The sequence below is a fragment of the Gekko japonicus genome, unplaced genomic scaffold, assembly GCF_001447785.1.
Source record: "Gekko japonicus isolate JY-2015 unplaced genomic scaffold, Gekko_japonicus_V1.1 scaffold1240, whole genome shotgun sequence".
Lineage (NCBI taxonomy): Eukaryota > Metazoa > Chordata > Lepidosauria > Squamata > Gekkonidae > Gekko > Gekko japonicus.
In genome coordinates, this window is record NW_015170313.1 from 137,665 (window position 1) to 151,417 (window position 13,753).

Genomic DNA, 13,753 nt, shown 5'->3' on the forward strand with positions numbered 1-13,753 from the left:
TCCTTCCGACTGATGCCCCTTTCAGTCCTTTCATTTCACTTCAAGGGATTTGGGAGTCCTTTCTACTGTTACCTCCCCACCCACCGTTTATGAGTCTCTAAGAAACGGCTTCATTTGGTGGTTTCTTTGTGTGAGAGTTTCTGCCTGTGATGTGGACTTAATCTTAAACCTTTTCATGCCTTTTCTATGAAGATCACTGCTCTGAGTTCTGCTGGGACTTTTGAGAAATACGCTATTTCCACAAGAGTGTTCTGAGGGAATCATGGTGGTTGAATTTCCTAACACAAATTTGGGTCATGTCTTCAAGATTTCTCCTGTCTAGTGCATTTTCATCCTACACTCCTTCGAGGAGCTCTGGGTGGCATCCATAGTTCTTTCTTTCCCACTATCGTCTCAACAGCCCTATGAGATAGGTGAGGGTAAGATAAAATGGCAGGCTTAAAGTTGAACTTTGTGGCAGAGTGGATATTTGAACCCAGGTCTCCTAGATCTTACTCCAACACTTTAAGCACTGTACCTTGTACGGTATGGCTTATGAGCCATAACAAAGATTGACTGACTATACCTTGATGCCCTTAAAAGATTGAATGAGGTTTTTAAAATGCAAATATATCCAGATGAAGTGTTCATATACACCTCCCCTCAATAGTTGGTTGAATAACTAGATGCTACGTAACAGCAGTGTATGAAGTCACTTGCTGTAGCTTTTTTTCTTTCTATTTTTTAAATCTCCTTTAACATGCAGTACATTTAATGTATGTATCATGTCTGCTTGGCATTCGGTTAAGCTATGGTTGCCAGGTCCTTACCTGCTGCCAGTGGGGGGGTTTAGGGGGCATTCCAGGGGTGGGCAGGGATGTCACTTTAGAAACTTCTGGAAGTGATGTCATTGCATCGACAACCTCGTCGAGGGATGTCTTTTGGAGGGTGGGTGGTGGGCCTGAGTCTACAAAAGCAGGAGATCCCTTGCCCCCACCTGGGGGCAGGGAAGCCTACAGTTACCTGATAACATCAGATTCCTGTGTTTCCGGAAGCTTCGTTGGGCCACCTTTCTCCCCAATGGGAGAAAGTGGCTTACCTCATTCTCCCCTACCTCCCTCTTACTCTCCTAACCATCACCCTGTGAAGTAGGTTAGGCTGAGACCAGCCCAAAGTCACCTAACAAGCTTCCATGGCAGAGTGGGGATTTGAACCTGGCTCTCCCTGATCCTAACCACGACAACCCTCTGGCTCCTTTAAGGCCCTTATGCAAATTTTCAGTTTTTTTTTTTAAGTGTTACTTGTGCCAAAATGACAGAAGGCACGCAGGGCAACACTCTGCCTAACTGCTCAGTAAAGGTGAAACCTGCTCCCATCTTTCAGGACTGGCTATAAACATGCAGTGGTGCTTGATTTTAAAAGGTGCAAAAGTAAGTCCTTTCAAATTTCATAAAGCGTACTTGGCTAGCTGTATTTAGGTTCTGGCTGGTTTTCATCGATCTCCTCGCCCTCCCCCCCACCTTGGGTGTACCCTTAGTTCTTCTTATACACAGCTTCTGGCCGCAAGCCTCCTTTGATGGGCCTCTCCTAGCAGGAGCTTCCTAGTAATCTTCTGGAAAGGGCTGCACATAAAGTTGTGTACATGCTGAGCTACGCCCTCTCTTAAAGTGAAGGGGGAACTGTTCTTCATCAACAGCTATGCATATACGCCAAATACGTAGGCCTTTAAAGAAGGGGGTGTCTCTGCTTCAGTACTGCATCGCATCATGGCCTATAGATGCACACCTATTAACATTGTCTGTTAGTTAATATCAGCGATAGCCTTTAATGTTTCTGAAAACCTTTTTGTTGCTTTCTAGCTTTTTTCGCCCTCCCAATAAGCACTCCGAGTACAGAAAGCTGACTTCTAAAGTGTTAAGATCACAAGATTAAATTTGGCTTAACTGCCAAATGGAGTGTGGACAATTCCCTTGAGACCCCAGAAGAGAGGAAGATAGAGGTGTTTGTACAGCAGAGCCTACGAGAAGAGGAAAACAAATTCTGAGGCCAAATGCCACGTCGAACGTAGATAATGCAAATGTTGCTGCAGATTTTTGTCTCCCGGTACCTATGGCAATGTGTGTGTGTGCCATAGCTGCAAAAGCACACCTGTGTTCTGAGTTTGTTTAATCCAGAATACCTGCCATTTCAGTTCCCAGTAGAGTGCCTGAAAGGTTTTACATGTTCAGTGGTTCAAACTAGTCAGGGGAAATCACATCCACTGATTCGTGCTGCATGTTTCTGCCTTGTTTACGTATCAAGGAAGGGGTGGTGGTGGAGAGTTTTCTTTTTCGTTTCTTCTTTTCTTTTTTGCATCCAAGAGGCGTGGAGCTGATCGCAGTGGACTCCTTCCCGTGCCTTACTTTCCTGTCCTTCAAGTGCTTTTCTTCCCAGCTCAGCTCCAAAACTGAAATCAAGCAAGGCTTGGGAGAAAAAGTCTGTGAAGTGACAAGCAAGGGGAAAGGAAGATTCAGCCCTTCTCACTGCACATTTATTTTGACGCTAAAAGCAGACAGGTGAATAAGTGGCTCCCCTGTCATGCATAATTTGGGCATATGTTAAGTGATCTAGTTTAATAGGTCCATCCTAAGAAGATCTGCTCAGAATCCTGTTGAAGTCTCAGGAGAGCTTGCGGAGCAATCCTATGAACACTTTCCTGGGACTGAGTGTCTAAGAGCCCTGACTTGGATAGCCCAGGCTAGCCCGATCTCATCAGATCTCAGAAGCTAAGCAGGGTCAGCCTTGGCTAGTATTTGGATGGGAGACCTCCAAGGAATACCAGGGGCGTGACACAGAGGCAGGCAATGGCGAACCAACCCTGAAACGTCTCTTGCTTAAAAACAAGTCTAGCTCGCCACCTAGTGGTGCATAACACTAAAAGAGATAGAACTTCTGGCTGTGGTACAATCTTAGGATCTCCTGGCTATACTACACACACTGTCATATGATAATTGATTGATTGATTTGTGCCTAAGAGGTGTGCCATAGGCCAATAACGGTGCTTCTCTGTGGATACTGGTGCTACAGGAGTGGGAACCTCCCTGGAAAGGGGGTGGGGCTCCTTGTAGAGTCAGACTCAGTACACAAGCACACATAGTGGCTTCCAGCCACCGTTGTGTAGTTTAAAATGTCACACTAGGATCTGGGGAACCCAGGTTCGAGTCCCCACTTGTGCCATGGAAGCTTGCTGGGTGACCTTGGGCCAGTCAGAGACTCTCAGCCTTACCTACCTCACAGGGTTGTTGCGAGGGTAAGATAGAGGAGAGGAGAATGATATAAACTGCTCTGAGTCCCCATTTGGGAGAAAGATAGGATATAAATAGTGTAAATAAATAAATAACATGAAAATATTCCATGTGGTAACTTGCCCTTGTCCTATGGCAGGAATTAGTGTACATCCTTCTCGGGGAATGGGCTGTGGAATTGTGTAAGATCCATTTTGTGTGTCAGCTTGAACCTTTCCTCAGCCAGGTTTTTGTCAACTTACTCATATATAGCATTGCGAATAGATCATAAGGGAAAATGGGCATGTGTGCCAAAATCAAAACAAACATGCTTATGGGCATTTTTTTCTAGCTGAGAGAGATCTCCAACATGATGAAAAGTAATCAATTAAACAATTAATAATTCCACAAATAAAATAAGAGCCACCTGTGCTTAGAGAATATCAATTCAAACATTGCCAAAAGTCTGAATTAAACAAGAAAGGTTTTAATTGATGTCTGAAACTTAAGGTGTCTCAGAAATTAAGCTAGGGTAGGTAGTCCAAATTCTGATACCACATTGTAAATTTATATGTATTACTTACATTCATCAGCATGTTTGCTGGTCTCCTGGAATGAAAATAAAAGTGTATAATCCCAAACAGCTATCCAATCCTTAATCACAGCGGTGTTGCCAATACCACAAAGAGTGTACTCAGACACTATAACCATCCGAGACTCCCTAACCGCTCATGTTCTTTGCTTTACCACAAAATTTACTTAAAGCCTCTTAGAGGTCAGAGGAGAGAAAAAACATTAAACAAGACAAATGCACCCTCCTGTTTGGAGCTCCCTCATTAACCAAGAAAAATTACTGTCTCGTTTCTTTTTAATCATAATATTGCGTACTTGGCAAAGGGTAAACAAACGTTAGTGCTTAGTTAAATGACCAGCGCCATCTCTGTCTCTCTTGCTTTCCTCTTTTTCCTGCCTGTAAAATTGCAATCACTGAAGTAAACTTTCTATGGCACTTCAGCTGTTCACTGATGTGTTGCTGTCTAATAGGTACACAAACAACAAAGAACCAGAGATGCCACCTTTCAGATAAAAACTAGATAGAAGCTTGTAGCCAAACAGTTGACTGGTGGCTCATACTGAGATGTGAAATTCTGCCTCCACATGCCCATTAAATGGTTCTGCCTTTTACTGAACCAGATCCTTGGTCCATCCAGTCAGGATTGTCTACTCAGACTGGCAGTAGCTCTCCAGGGTCTCAGATGAAGGTCTTTCACATCACCTTCCACCTGATCCTTTGAACCAGAGATGCCAGGGATTGAACTAGGGACCTTCTGCATGTCGAGCAGATGGTCCGCCACTCAGCCACGGCCCCTGAGTTGTCTTTCCTTCCCTCAGGTTCCTATCTGTTGTCTTCTCTACACCCTTCCCTCACTTAGTCAAAGGTTGCCGATTGGCATTGCAGCCAGAGAAGTAGTCATTGTAATCAGTCTCCATAGCTATAATTGGAAATCCCACTTGCAGAGGCCTGATGCCTCCAACTCCCAGATGCTGGGGAAAAACTGGTCAAGGCTATCCCCTTCATGCATTGCACGTGGCACGTGGCTGGCTCCCACAGGCAACAAAATGCTGGAATAGATGCACTTTGGTTTGATTTGAATTCCATTGGGGCAGCTGAGTAAGCCTGTGTGCGCTGAAGGCCGTGAAAACGTGCTGGCCTGATCCAGTGAGTCAGTTCCTTTGTTGACTTCCCGAAGGAGGTCAGGATACATTACAAGTGTACATGACTGAGGGTTGTTCTATCTGTTTGGCCCAAGGTTATTTTACTGGATGGATTATGGATATAATCAATCCTTGCGTTTCTTATAGCACACAAGATTTGCAGCAGGACTTTGAAATTACCTTGTTGAAAGCTGTTGTCTTTCGCAGTCCATCATACCTATAAAGCTATATGCCTTTGTTAATCAAAGGTGGGCTGAAGAGGCAGAGATCTATTGGGAATGAAGATTGTGAGCAATGAAATGTTAGTGATGGCTTTTTCTGCAATAAACCTGGATGGTTGCTTTGGTTTCCTTTCTGATCTAATTAGCCCTGATAGGTTTACAATGCTGCATTTGAGAGTCTCCTTTCCCATACAAGGTATAAAGACAATGATGAAATCTGCTCTTAGAACTGACTCTTTACAGATGCTCAAAACAGTCCTTCTAGACCCAAATTGGATAAATGATTGCAGATGAAATGCCCAGTCTCTAGGTTTCTGCCTCTTGACTGGACTCATCCTTTTATAGACTCATCAGATCTCTTAAGGACATTATAAAGCTGTTCTTATGGATCACACAAACATTAGATGTTACCTACCAGGTAGTACAAATGAGGAGATTCTTAAATCCCAATTACTCTAGTGCCAGGGATTTCACAGGGTGATGTACATCTTCTTTCAATGGTGCAAATCAGGCTGTGGGGAGCAGGTAGCCATTCTTTTAGCAGTGCACAGACAAGGAGATGGGCAGGTTGAAAAGGAAAGCACCTTTTAAGCTTTAAAGCATAGTTCTGCCTTGACATGGGTCAATGGGACAGGTAGCATTTTCTTCCTATTGGTTGGAATTAGATATATCAGGAACTGAGTATCAGATGATGATGATGTCGCAATCAGATGTTTGACCGGTAGATGGTGTTCTATAATTCGAGATCTACCCAAGTTCTTGGGAATTGCAGGGGTATCTTTTGCGGGGTTCTTGCTGTTCCAAGCAACACTGTCTTCTGGAGCTGAATGCCCAGAATGTCCAGGTGTTTCTTGAGACTTCTAGGCACTGCTCTAAAGGCTCTGATGGTAACTGGGACGATGGTAACCTTTTCCCAGAGGTGCTGTAACTCTGTTCTTAGGTCTTAGAATTTTGTGATCTTCTCCTTTCTTTCTTTTCTATTCTGTTGTCTCCTGGGATTGCAGTGGCAATGAGCCAAACCCTATTTCTAATTTTTTTTCTACAGTTGTGATATCAGAGGTGTTATGCTCCAGGTGTTTATCTGTTTTGCAGTCAAAGTTCCAAACAATCTTTGTTTCATCATTCTCTGTGATTTTTGTCTTGTTTATGCTCCCGTGCATTTCTGGCTGATGGTAAGCCATACTTCTTGCAAAGATCCTGATGCAACACAGCTGCAGCTCTTTCGTGAAGTTCTCTATAGTCAGTTTGAGCAGTTTTACTTTTTCATCCTTTGTCTTGCAAAGTCGACATTTGCTGTTATCACTCATCTTCTGAATCTTGGCTTTCACACTATTAATTTCCAGTGCAGCTAGAATGGGTCCTTCCATTTCTTCACATGCCCATTTTGGAACCACTTCCAGGTGTTTTCATTATCAAGTTTATTCTCTGTGTCTTATAGATATTGCCCATGCAAGTGCTTTTGTTTCCAATTGCGCAAGTTAGTTTTGATTGCAATCTTTTTGTGATCTTTGATTTCTGTAATCTTAAATAAGCCTGCCTTCTATACTTCAACTAGGAGGTTCTCTTTGCTTTTCTTGGTGTAGTCATTCAGTGCTCGTTTTTCTTCTTCAACTGCTTGCTTAACTTTTTGGAGACATCTTCCACCTAATTTTCTTAGTAAGTGGAGATGATCAATATCACTTCTAGGGAACATTATTATTGTTGGCATAGAAAGGACAGCGGTATGATTCCAGCATGAAGAGATTGTATGTAGATGTTTTCAATCTAGATAGCTAACAAGAAGGGGAACCAGTGATACTCACCCTCCCACTGTTGACCCCCCCCAAGCACCAAGAAGACAGAGCATCACTTGCCCCAGAGCCCCTATCGATACCTTGTGGCTAATAGCCACTGATGGATCTCTGCTCCATATGCTTATCTAATTCCCTCACACCTTCCCTGAACTCCAAGCGGTGATTTCGCCACTTGGCTTTCAGGTGCGGGCAGCTGCCACTTGAAAAACACTGTTTATAGGGAACCCTTTAATTTTTTTTCAAGCGGGGGCTGCCCACGCCTGAACGCCAAGTGGCAAAATCACCACTTGCAATTCAGGGAAGGAGTGCAGCCGCCCCTCTCCCTTGCAGGAGGTGAGGGAGGGGCTGGATGCTAGCTGCACACCTTCCCTGAACTCCAAGTGGTGATTTTGCAGCCCCTGCTAGAAAAATAGCATTTAAAGGGAACCCTTTAATATATTTTTTTAAGCGGGGGCTGCCTGCGCCTGAGCTCCAAGTGGTGAATTTGCTGCTTGGAGTTCAGGGAAGGCATGCAGCCAGCAGCTGCCCCTCTCTCTCACCTCCTGCAAGATTTCAAGGGCCCACTGATCACCTGGAGGGCCCTTTAAATCTTGGAGTAGGGGAGGGAAAGGGGCGGCTGCAAGATTTAAAGGGTCTTCCAGCTGATCAGCAGGTCACATGCTCCCACCAATCAGCTGGAGGGCCCTTTTAATGTCACAGGAGGGGAGGGAGGGAGGATAGGGGCAACAGCTGTTGTGGGGCATGCCTCACATTTGAGGGGGCAGAGCCCCAGAATGCCCCACCGTAGCTACGGGCCTGGATACAGCCCATCGATCTCTGTATTACCTATGAAAATGTACTTTGTATGTGATGGTCTTGGGTGGCATGAAAACTATGCGGTTTTTATTTCCCTGGGGGTCCTGAAAAGCAGACTCCACTCGCTCTCTTTCGCTCCCATCTGCCCACCTCACGCTTTCAGTGGGATTTACCTACTATCTATTCAGCAGCAGTCAGGTGTTTTCCTAAGGAAATTTGGTGGAGAAATTATTCTTTGTTTGGGCCTTTTTCATTCCAGTCCCCTGCATTAAAAGTGGAGACGGCTGAGTAGCTCTTCCACGGATGCAGTGCAGTCACCCGCAGAACTTCTGTGCCCATTGTTTGAATGTCTCCGGTCTTTTCATCCATCGTTTGTCTTGGGTTAAGCAGAAAAACTTGCAGAAGGCATTGATGGAGCAGATCTTTCCCCTCCTCTCTTTCCTGCCGTTAGTCCTGAGACTCCTTCCGGAGGGTTGCTAAGCAAAATGCAACACAGGAGGGGCCTGCAGCAGCAATGAGGAAGAATCTTCTCCCTCTCCTGAGAGCCGCTTGTGTCATGGGAGGAAGAAGCCATTTGACCTGATTGTACTAGTCAAGACTTTTGTCCCCTTGCAGTTCTTAAAGATACACAGGTGTCAGAGAGTTAGTTGAAGTCCTGTAGTGTTCCAGTTGATGTGAGAAGTGTAGGATTACACTGTTAGTCTGCCTCAAGTTTCTCATAACTTCCCTTTCTGGCCCTGCCAGTGGACTTCCTGATGGCACCTGGTATTTTTGGCCACTGTGCGACACAGAGTGTTGGACTGGATGGGCCATTGGCCTGATCCAACATGACTTCTCTTATGTTCTTCACTTGCTGCATTCCTGTCATGTAAGGAGGTTTTTCCCCCCAGAAGCACACCTATGAAACTTCAGACATCTTCATCCATTCTGCCTCAACTACAAAATTTACACGGTTCTTGTTCCTTGTCTGCCTTTGCTTAGTACGTGGGTTTCATAAACATAGATTCACCTCAGCTGTGCCAAGGGAGCTGAGGTAGTGTAGTCTGGTCTCTCAAGACGGGCATTCATCCATCCTATGAGTTAAGTGTTTGCAGCACCGCTTGATGGTTTCCACACAGAAATAAAGCCAGTACATCCTTACCCCGGGAGGCACTGATGTTGCCATTGCCTTGGGCCAAAGCTGGAGTTGTCAAAACAGTCTCATTACCAGTGACTTCCTCTGAAGTCTTTCTTGACTCTGGTTTGTTGAGAATATTAGTGAATCCCCAGGTGGGCTAGTTAAGTTAGCATGTTTGTATTTTCCTATTTCTTATTGGTCAAGAATTTTTTTTTCCATTTCCAGAGTAGAATCTAAAGCCCATGGACAACCTGTCCTTTCACGGGCCTCAGCTACTCAGTATCTGGAGAATCCATGGCATCAAGGACACCTTGATTTAAGAGCAATGAGCCACATCATACATGTTGCTCTATTAGCAACGTTTCATTATTTTGTGTATCTCGTTTTACCTATCTAAGTACAGGGTTAAGCTCTGCAAAACTAAGGCCATCAAGGGACCTTTCGAGGCTTGTTCAGAGCCATTTGGGGGGGGGGGACTGATTTTCTATCACTTCCAGATTTAAATATCTCTCCCTCGCCTACACTTTGGAAAAGAACAAGCTTTCTATATTCCATAAAACTGGGAGGAAAAGTCAACTATTTATAGATACTTCCCAAGACAATGAGTTGGGCTGAACTTTTTGGAACACGTACCCCTGGTCTTGGCTCTGGATTCGCTACATACTCTGTACAAAGGAACTTTCTTTTTAACCTCTCATTGCTTTTCCCTTCTATCCCGTATTCAGCACAGTGTTTAATAGCTGTAGAAGAGCAGCAAATTCAGTCCCTGGCCCTAAGCACTCTGGCATACAATTCAGCATTCTTTAACTTGAAAGAGGTGATAGGATTGCTGTGGGTGAAATGGGTATAACGCCCCATCTCTCTCAACATACATGCCGTTCCTCAAAGCCAGCATGGTTATTCAGTATCCATTTGGGCTTATAAAAAACCTAGCGAGAGTTTGGTCTAGTCTTGATGTAATAGTTCCAGGGTGTGACTTGTGTAACCCCCTTACCTACAAAAACTTTGCATCCAGGTCGATCATCAGCCCAACTCGCTAATTACATGTTGCAGCCCTTGAAAACCTTTCAGAAGTTTCAGCTGATGTGAATTATTGCAACCTGTGTCTTAACTGGTGGTTAGCTGCCAGGAACATATATGAGATGGGTGTTCCCTGGGAAAGACTTTCAGCTCAGTGACAGACTTCTGGCAGAATACCTGCTGTATTCACTAATGGTCTCAGGTTCAATCCTTGGCCACCTAAGAGGCTATTGCATAGTTGGGGTTGAGAGAGAACTGTCTTCCTGAGGCCCTGGAGCAAAAGTCCATCAGTGGCTGTTAGCCACAAGGTATAGATAGGAACTCTCAGGCTGGGGCAAGTGATGCACTGTATTAACCTGCCTGCCCACATCTTCTGAGGCCCTGAGATTAGGTGGGTGGAAACCAGCAAGAGGGTCCTCTCAGTTGTGGCATCAAAAACTCTCTCCCCGGGGAGACCCCTCTATCTCCTTCTGTTGTCCTTGTCCAGCGATGAAGACCTTGCTGTTTTGTTTGGTGTCCCCTCTGTTACTCTTTCTTCTTGCCCAGTGTTTTAATGGTTGCTTTTATATTTTTGTTGAATTTTAGTTCTGCTTTTAATTGTTTTGATGATTTTGTTGGTTTTAGTGGTTCTTAAGATTTGTTTTTATTATGTGCAAATTGATTTATTCCCCAGCTTCTGAGGGTAGGAAGCTGGGGTATAAACATATATGTATATGTACTAATGGTTCCAGATTTAATTTTTAAAAGTCTGAATGAGGTGCACCTCTCTCGCATGGCCCACCCAACAATGGCCTTCAAAGCAGCTTACAACAGTAGTAGAAACAAGATCAGCACAAAGAGTGTGATTGCAGTATCCTCTGAGGCATGGTGGGTAAGGGGTGCGCTTACCTGTGCAGCCAGGAAGCTCCCTGATTAACTCGCAGGATTGCTGTGAGGGTAAAGGAGGCAGGAGAGAACCATCCTTGGAAAGGTGGCATAAATAGAACCAATAGGAAGCTGCGCCAAGAGTTGCCAAGAGTAGTTCTTGGAATTACAACTTTCCATATTGCAGAGATCAGTCCTCCTGGAGAAAATGGCTGCTTTGGAGAGTGGGCCCTTTGGCATGATATCCTGCTGAGCTCCCTCCCCTCCCCCAAACCCCACCCTCAAATCTCTGGGAATTTCCCAACTCAGAGCTGGCAACCCTGGCTGTGGCTGTTATTGATGTGTTTATATTCTGTCAGTCACCTTGTTCGTATTGCAAGAAAAGCAGGGCGGCAGAGTATTTTAAATAATCCAGTGGCAGTATGTTGTCGGGTATCAGTTGCAAAGAACAATAGGCTTATTTGGGGGATTCATTTAGGGAATGTCAGGCTCTAGTCTATTGTTACTCCGCTGGTATCAAACAGAGGCCTCCTCCTAGGCACACTATTCCCCCCCCAACATCCCCAGCAGTTCTGTCTTCAGCTTGACAGAAAGCCTGCGGAATTCTCTTCATGCTTGCTGCTGTGTGCGTTGGGGACTCGAATCCCACATTACCTTGGCAGTGAGCTATAGCAGCTCACAGATGCTTCCTCCAAAGCAGCAGAAGAGGCAGGAGAAGGGAGATGAACTGCTGTGGCCAGAAAGGCCTGGTCTCTGTGCCGTTCCCATGACTGGCATAGTAGTTTGGGTGGTCACGGTCCTCCGCCGCTGAGAGGAAAGTGCCTTTGGCTCCTCCTGGTGCAGGATATTCTACCTCCCTGGAATGTTGTGCCTCCTTCAGATATCTCCCACCCTGCCAGGAGGGGGGAGGAATCACTGCATTGTTCCAGAACCATGCCTTTAGCCTGAACACGTCCAAATGTGTACTGTCCCATCTGTTTGGAGCGAGCTCTTTCGAAACACCGCAAGAGCTGCCTTCAGACCCTCCCCCCCCCCCGTGGGTGGAAGGCTGCCACATCTCCCTCTTTTGCCAAAATACCTTTTGCAGTTCACTACTCTCCCATATCTACTCCCCAGTAGCTGAAGCACGTTGGTTTTTTGCTTCTGTGTTTTTGCGAGCCGAGGAGGGGCTTGAGGAAGCGAACTTCGTCAGCTTAGTTGAGTAGGGAGGGGATCTGGGGTTATTGAATTCTTCTAGCTGCTCCCAGGATGCAATCTTATGTCAAAGATGTAGAGTCTAAGCTGGGGTGGAGAGTTTGGGCAGTGGGAATGAGAATCCAGAAGTGGGGGAGAAGGTGAGAACTGTTTGTATGAAGTGATATGGGGGGGCGGGGCACGGAAAGGAGTTTGGACAGCGGGTGAGCTGTCCAGTGCCAGTTTTCCTCTCTCCCCGATGACTGCAACCCAGCAGAACAAGGCTGTGGCTTTCAGACAAATCTGGCCAAATTCTGAAGTGAGAAACAAGCTCTGGGCATCAATAATGAAGTGGTTTTGGCAGAAGCTGTGGGAACCACGGGGCCATGCAGCATGCATATTTAACAAACAAAGTCTCGCTTGTGTTTGGCATTTTTATACGCTCAGGTGGATTTGCAGCTGCAGTCACCACCCCTCTGGATGTAGCCAAGACGAGAATTATGCTGGCAAAGGTAAGAGGTAGAAGAACAGCACAGAGGCTGACTGACGGGTTTGCGGGTGAAGTGTGCTAGCCCTTTCCCTGGTAGCAACAAAATTGAGTTTGGCGCCTTCTGTCAGTCCCCTTTTCTTGTACGTTAGAGTCAGGTGGGCATGCACACTCAAAAGCCCATACCTTGAATAAACCTTTGTCGGTCTTAAAGGTGCCACTTGACTCTAAATTTGTTTTACTGCTTCAGGCCAACACAGCTGACCACCTGGATCTATTATATATTCAATTTCAGTTCCCTTCCCAATAATACCTAATATAGAATTTGTGCTTTTCACCACTACCACACATAGAGCCTGTGTTTTCATTTGGCCTGTCCACTGTGACCACCAATATCTCCTTCCTGGTCAGTCACCACAAGTTCAGAACCCACCCGTGTCTGTTGAATGTTAGAACTTCTCACTCCATGGTGCATCACTGTACACTTACATTGAACCTCCTTCGCCACTTTGTTGCCTTGTTGAATCCAGAGAGAACATTTTGCAGCTCTTTACAATTCAGTTTGGTTTTCAAAACCCTGAATAATTGGGTCACTTCACTGCTCACCCCTGATTCCAGATAATTTATGGGAAAAAATTAATGTTAGTGGTCATAATACAGAGCCTCCACTGCTTAGCTTACTTTACTCCTACCCTCTGCTGCTGTCATGTAACTGGTTACTAACTCACAAGATGACTTACTTTCATATCCTGTTTCTGCTGCGTTTACACAAGAGCCCATGGTGAAGGGCTTTATCAAAAGCTTTTTGAAAATCCAAATGTGTGATTTATACCAGGAGACTGTTATCTCCCTACTTGTTAGCAGTGTCAAAGAACTTCAAAACGCTGGTGAGGCAGGACTTCCCCTCACAAAAGCTCTGTTGATTCTTCTCACTAGGGCGTGTTCCTCTTTATATGCTTAATAGTTCTGTCTTGAATAACTGTTTCCACCAATTTACCCAGAACAGATGTTAGGATAAATGGCCTGTAGTAGCTTGGATTCCCCCAGGATTGTGTTTTTAAAATCCGCATTATTTTTGCTACTGACCGGTCCTACAGCAGAGAGCTTGGTTTTAGTGATAAGTTGCATGTTAAACTGATTTAAACCTAGATCTTCCTAATTCAGTTGCAATATTAATTTTCCTGGGCCTGGTGGTTCTTCATTAGAATGTGTAGAGAAATGTGCCATGCTTCCAGAGTGCTACACTGAGAAAATCTGGATGAGAATCGGGACCCTGAAGTTCAGAAATGTGCCAGACAACCAGACCACCTCCCTTATTCATTCAG

At 45.1% G+C, this 13,753-nt stretch overlaps 1 protein-coding gene across 3 annotated transcripts in view; it reads left to right on the forward strand.

Moving 5' to 3' along the window:
• SLC25A26 (solute carrier family 25 (S-adenosylmethionine carrier), member 26) overlaps window positions 1-13,753 on the forward strand; it is a 160,288-nt gene that overhangs the window by 134,223 nt on the left and 12,312 nt on the right. For all 3 annotated transcript variants that reach the window (XM_015418006.1, XM_015418007.1, XM_015418008.1), the window contains one exon: window positions 12,389-12,453. In XM_015418006.1, coding sequence (XP_015273492.1) covers window positions 12,389-12,453 — 65 coding nt within the window. The remainder of the gene's footprint in view (window positions 1-12,388; window positions 12,454-13,753) is intronic.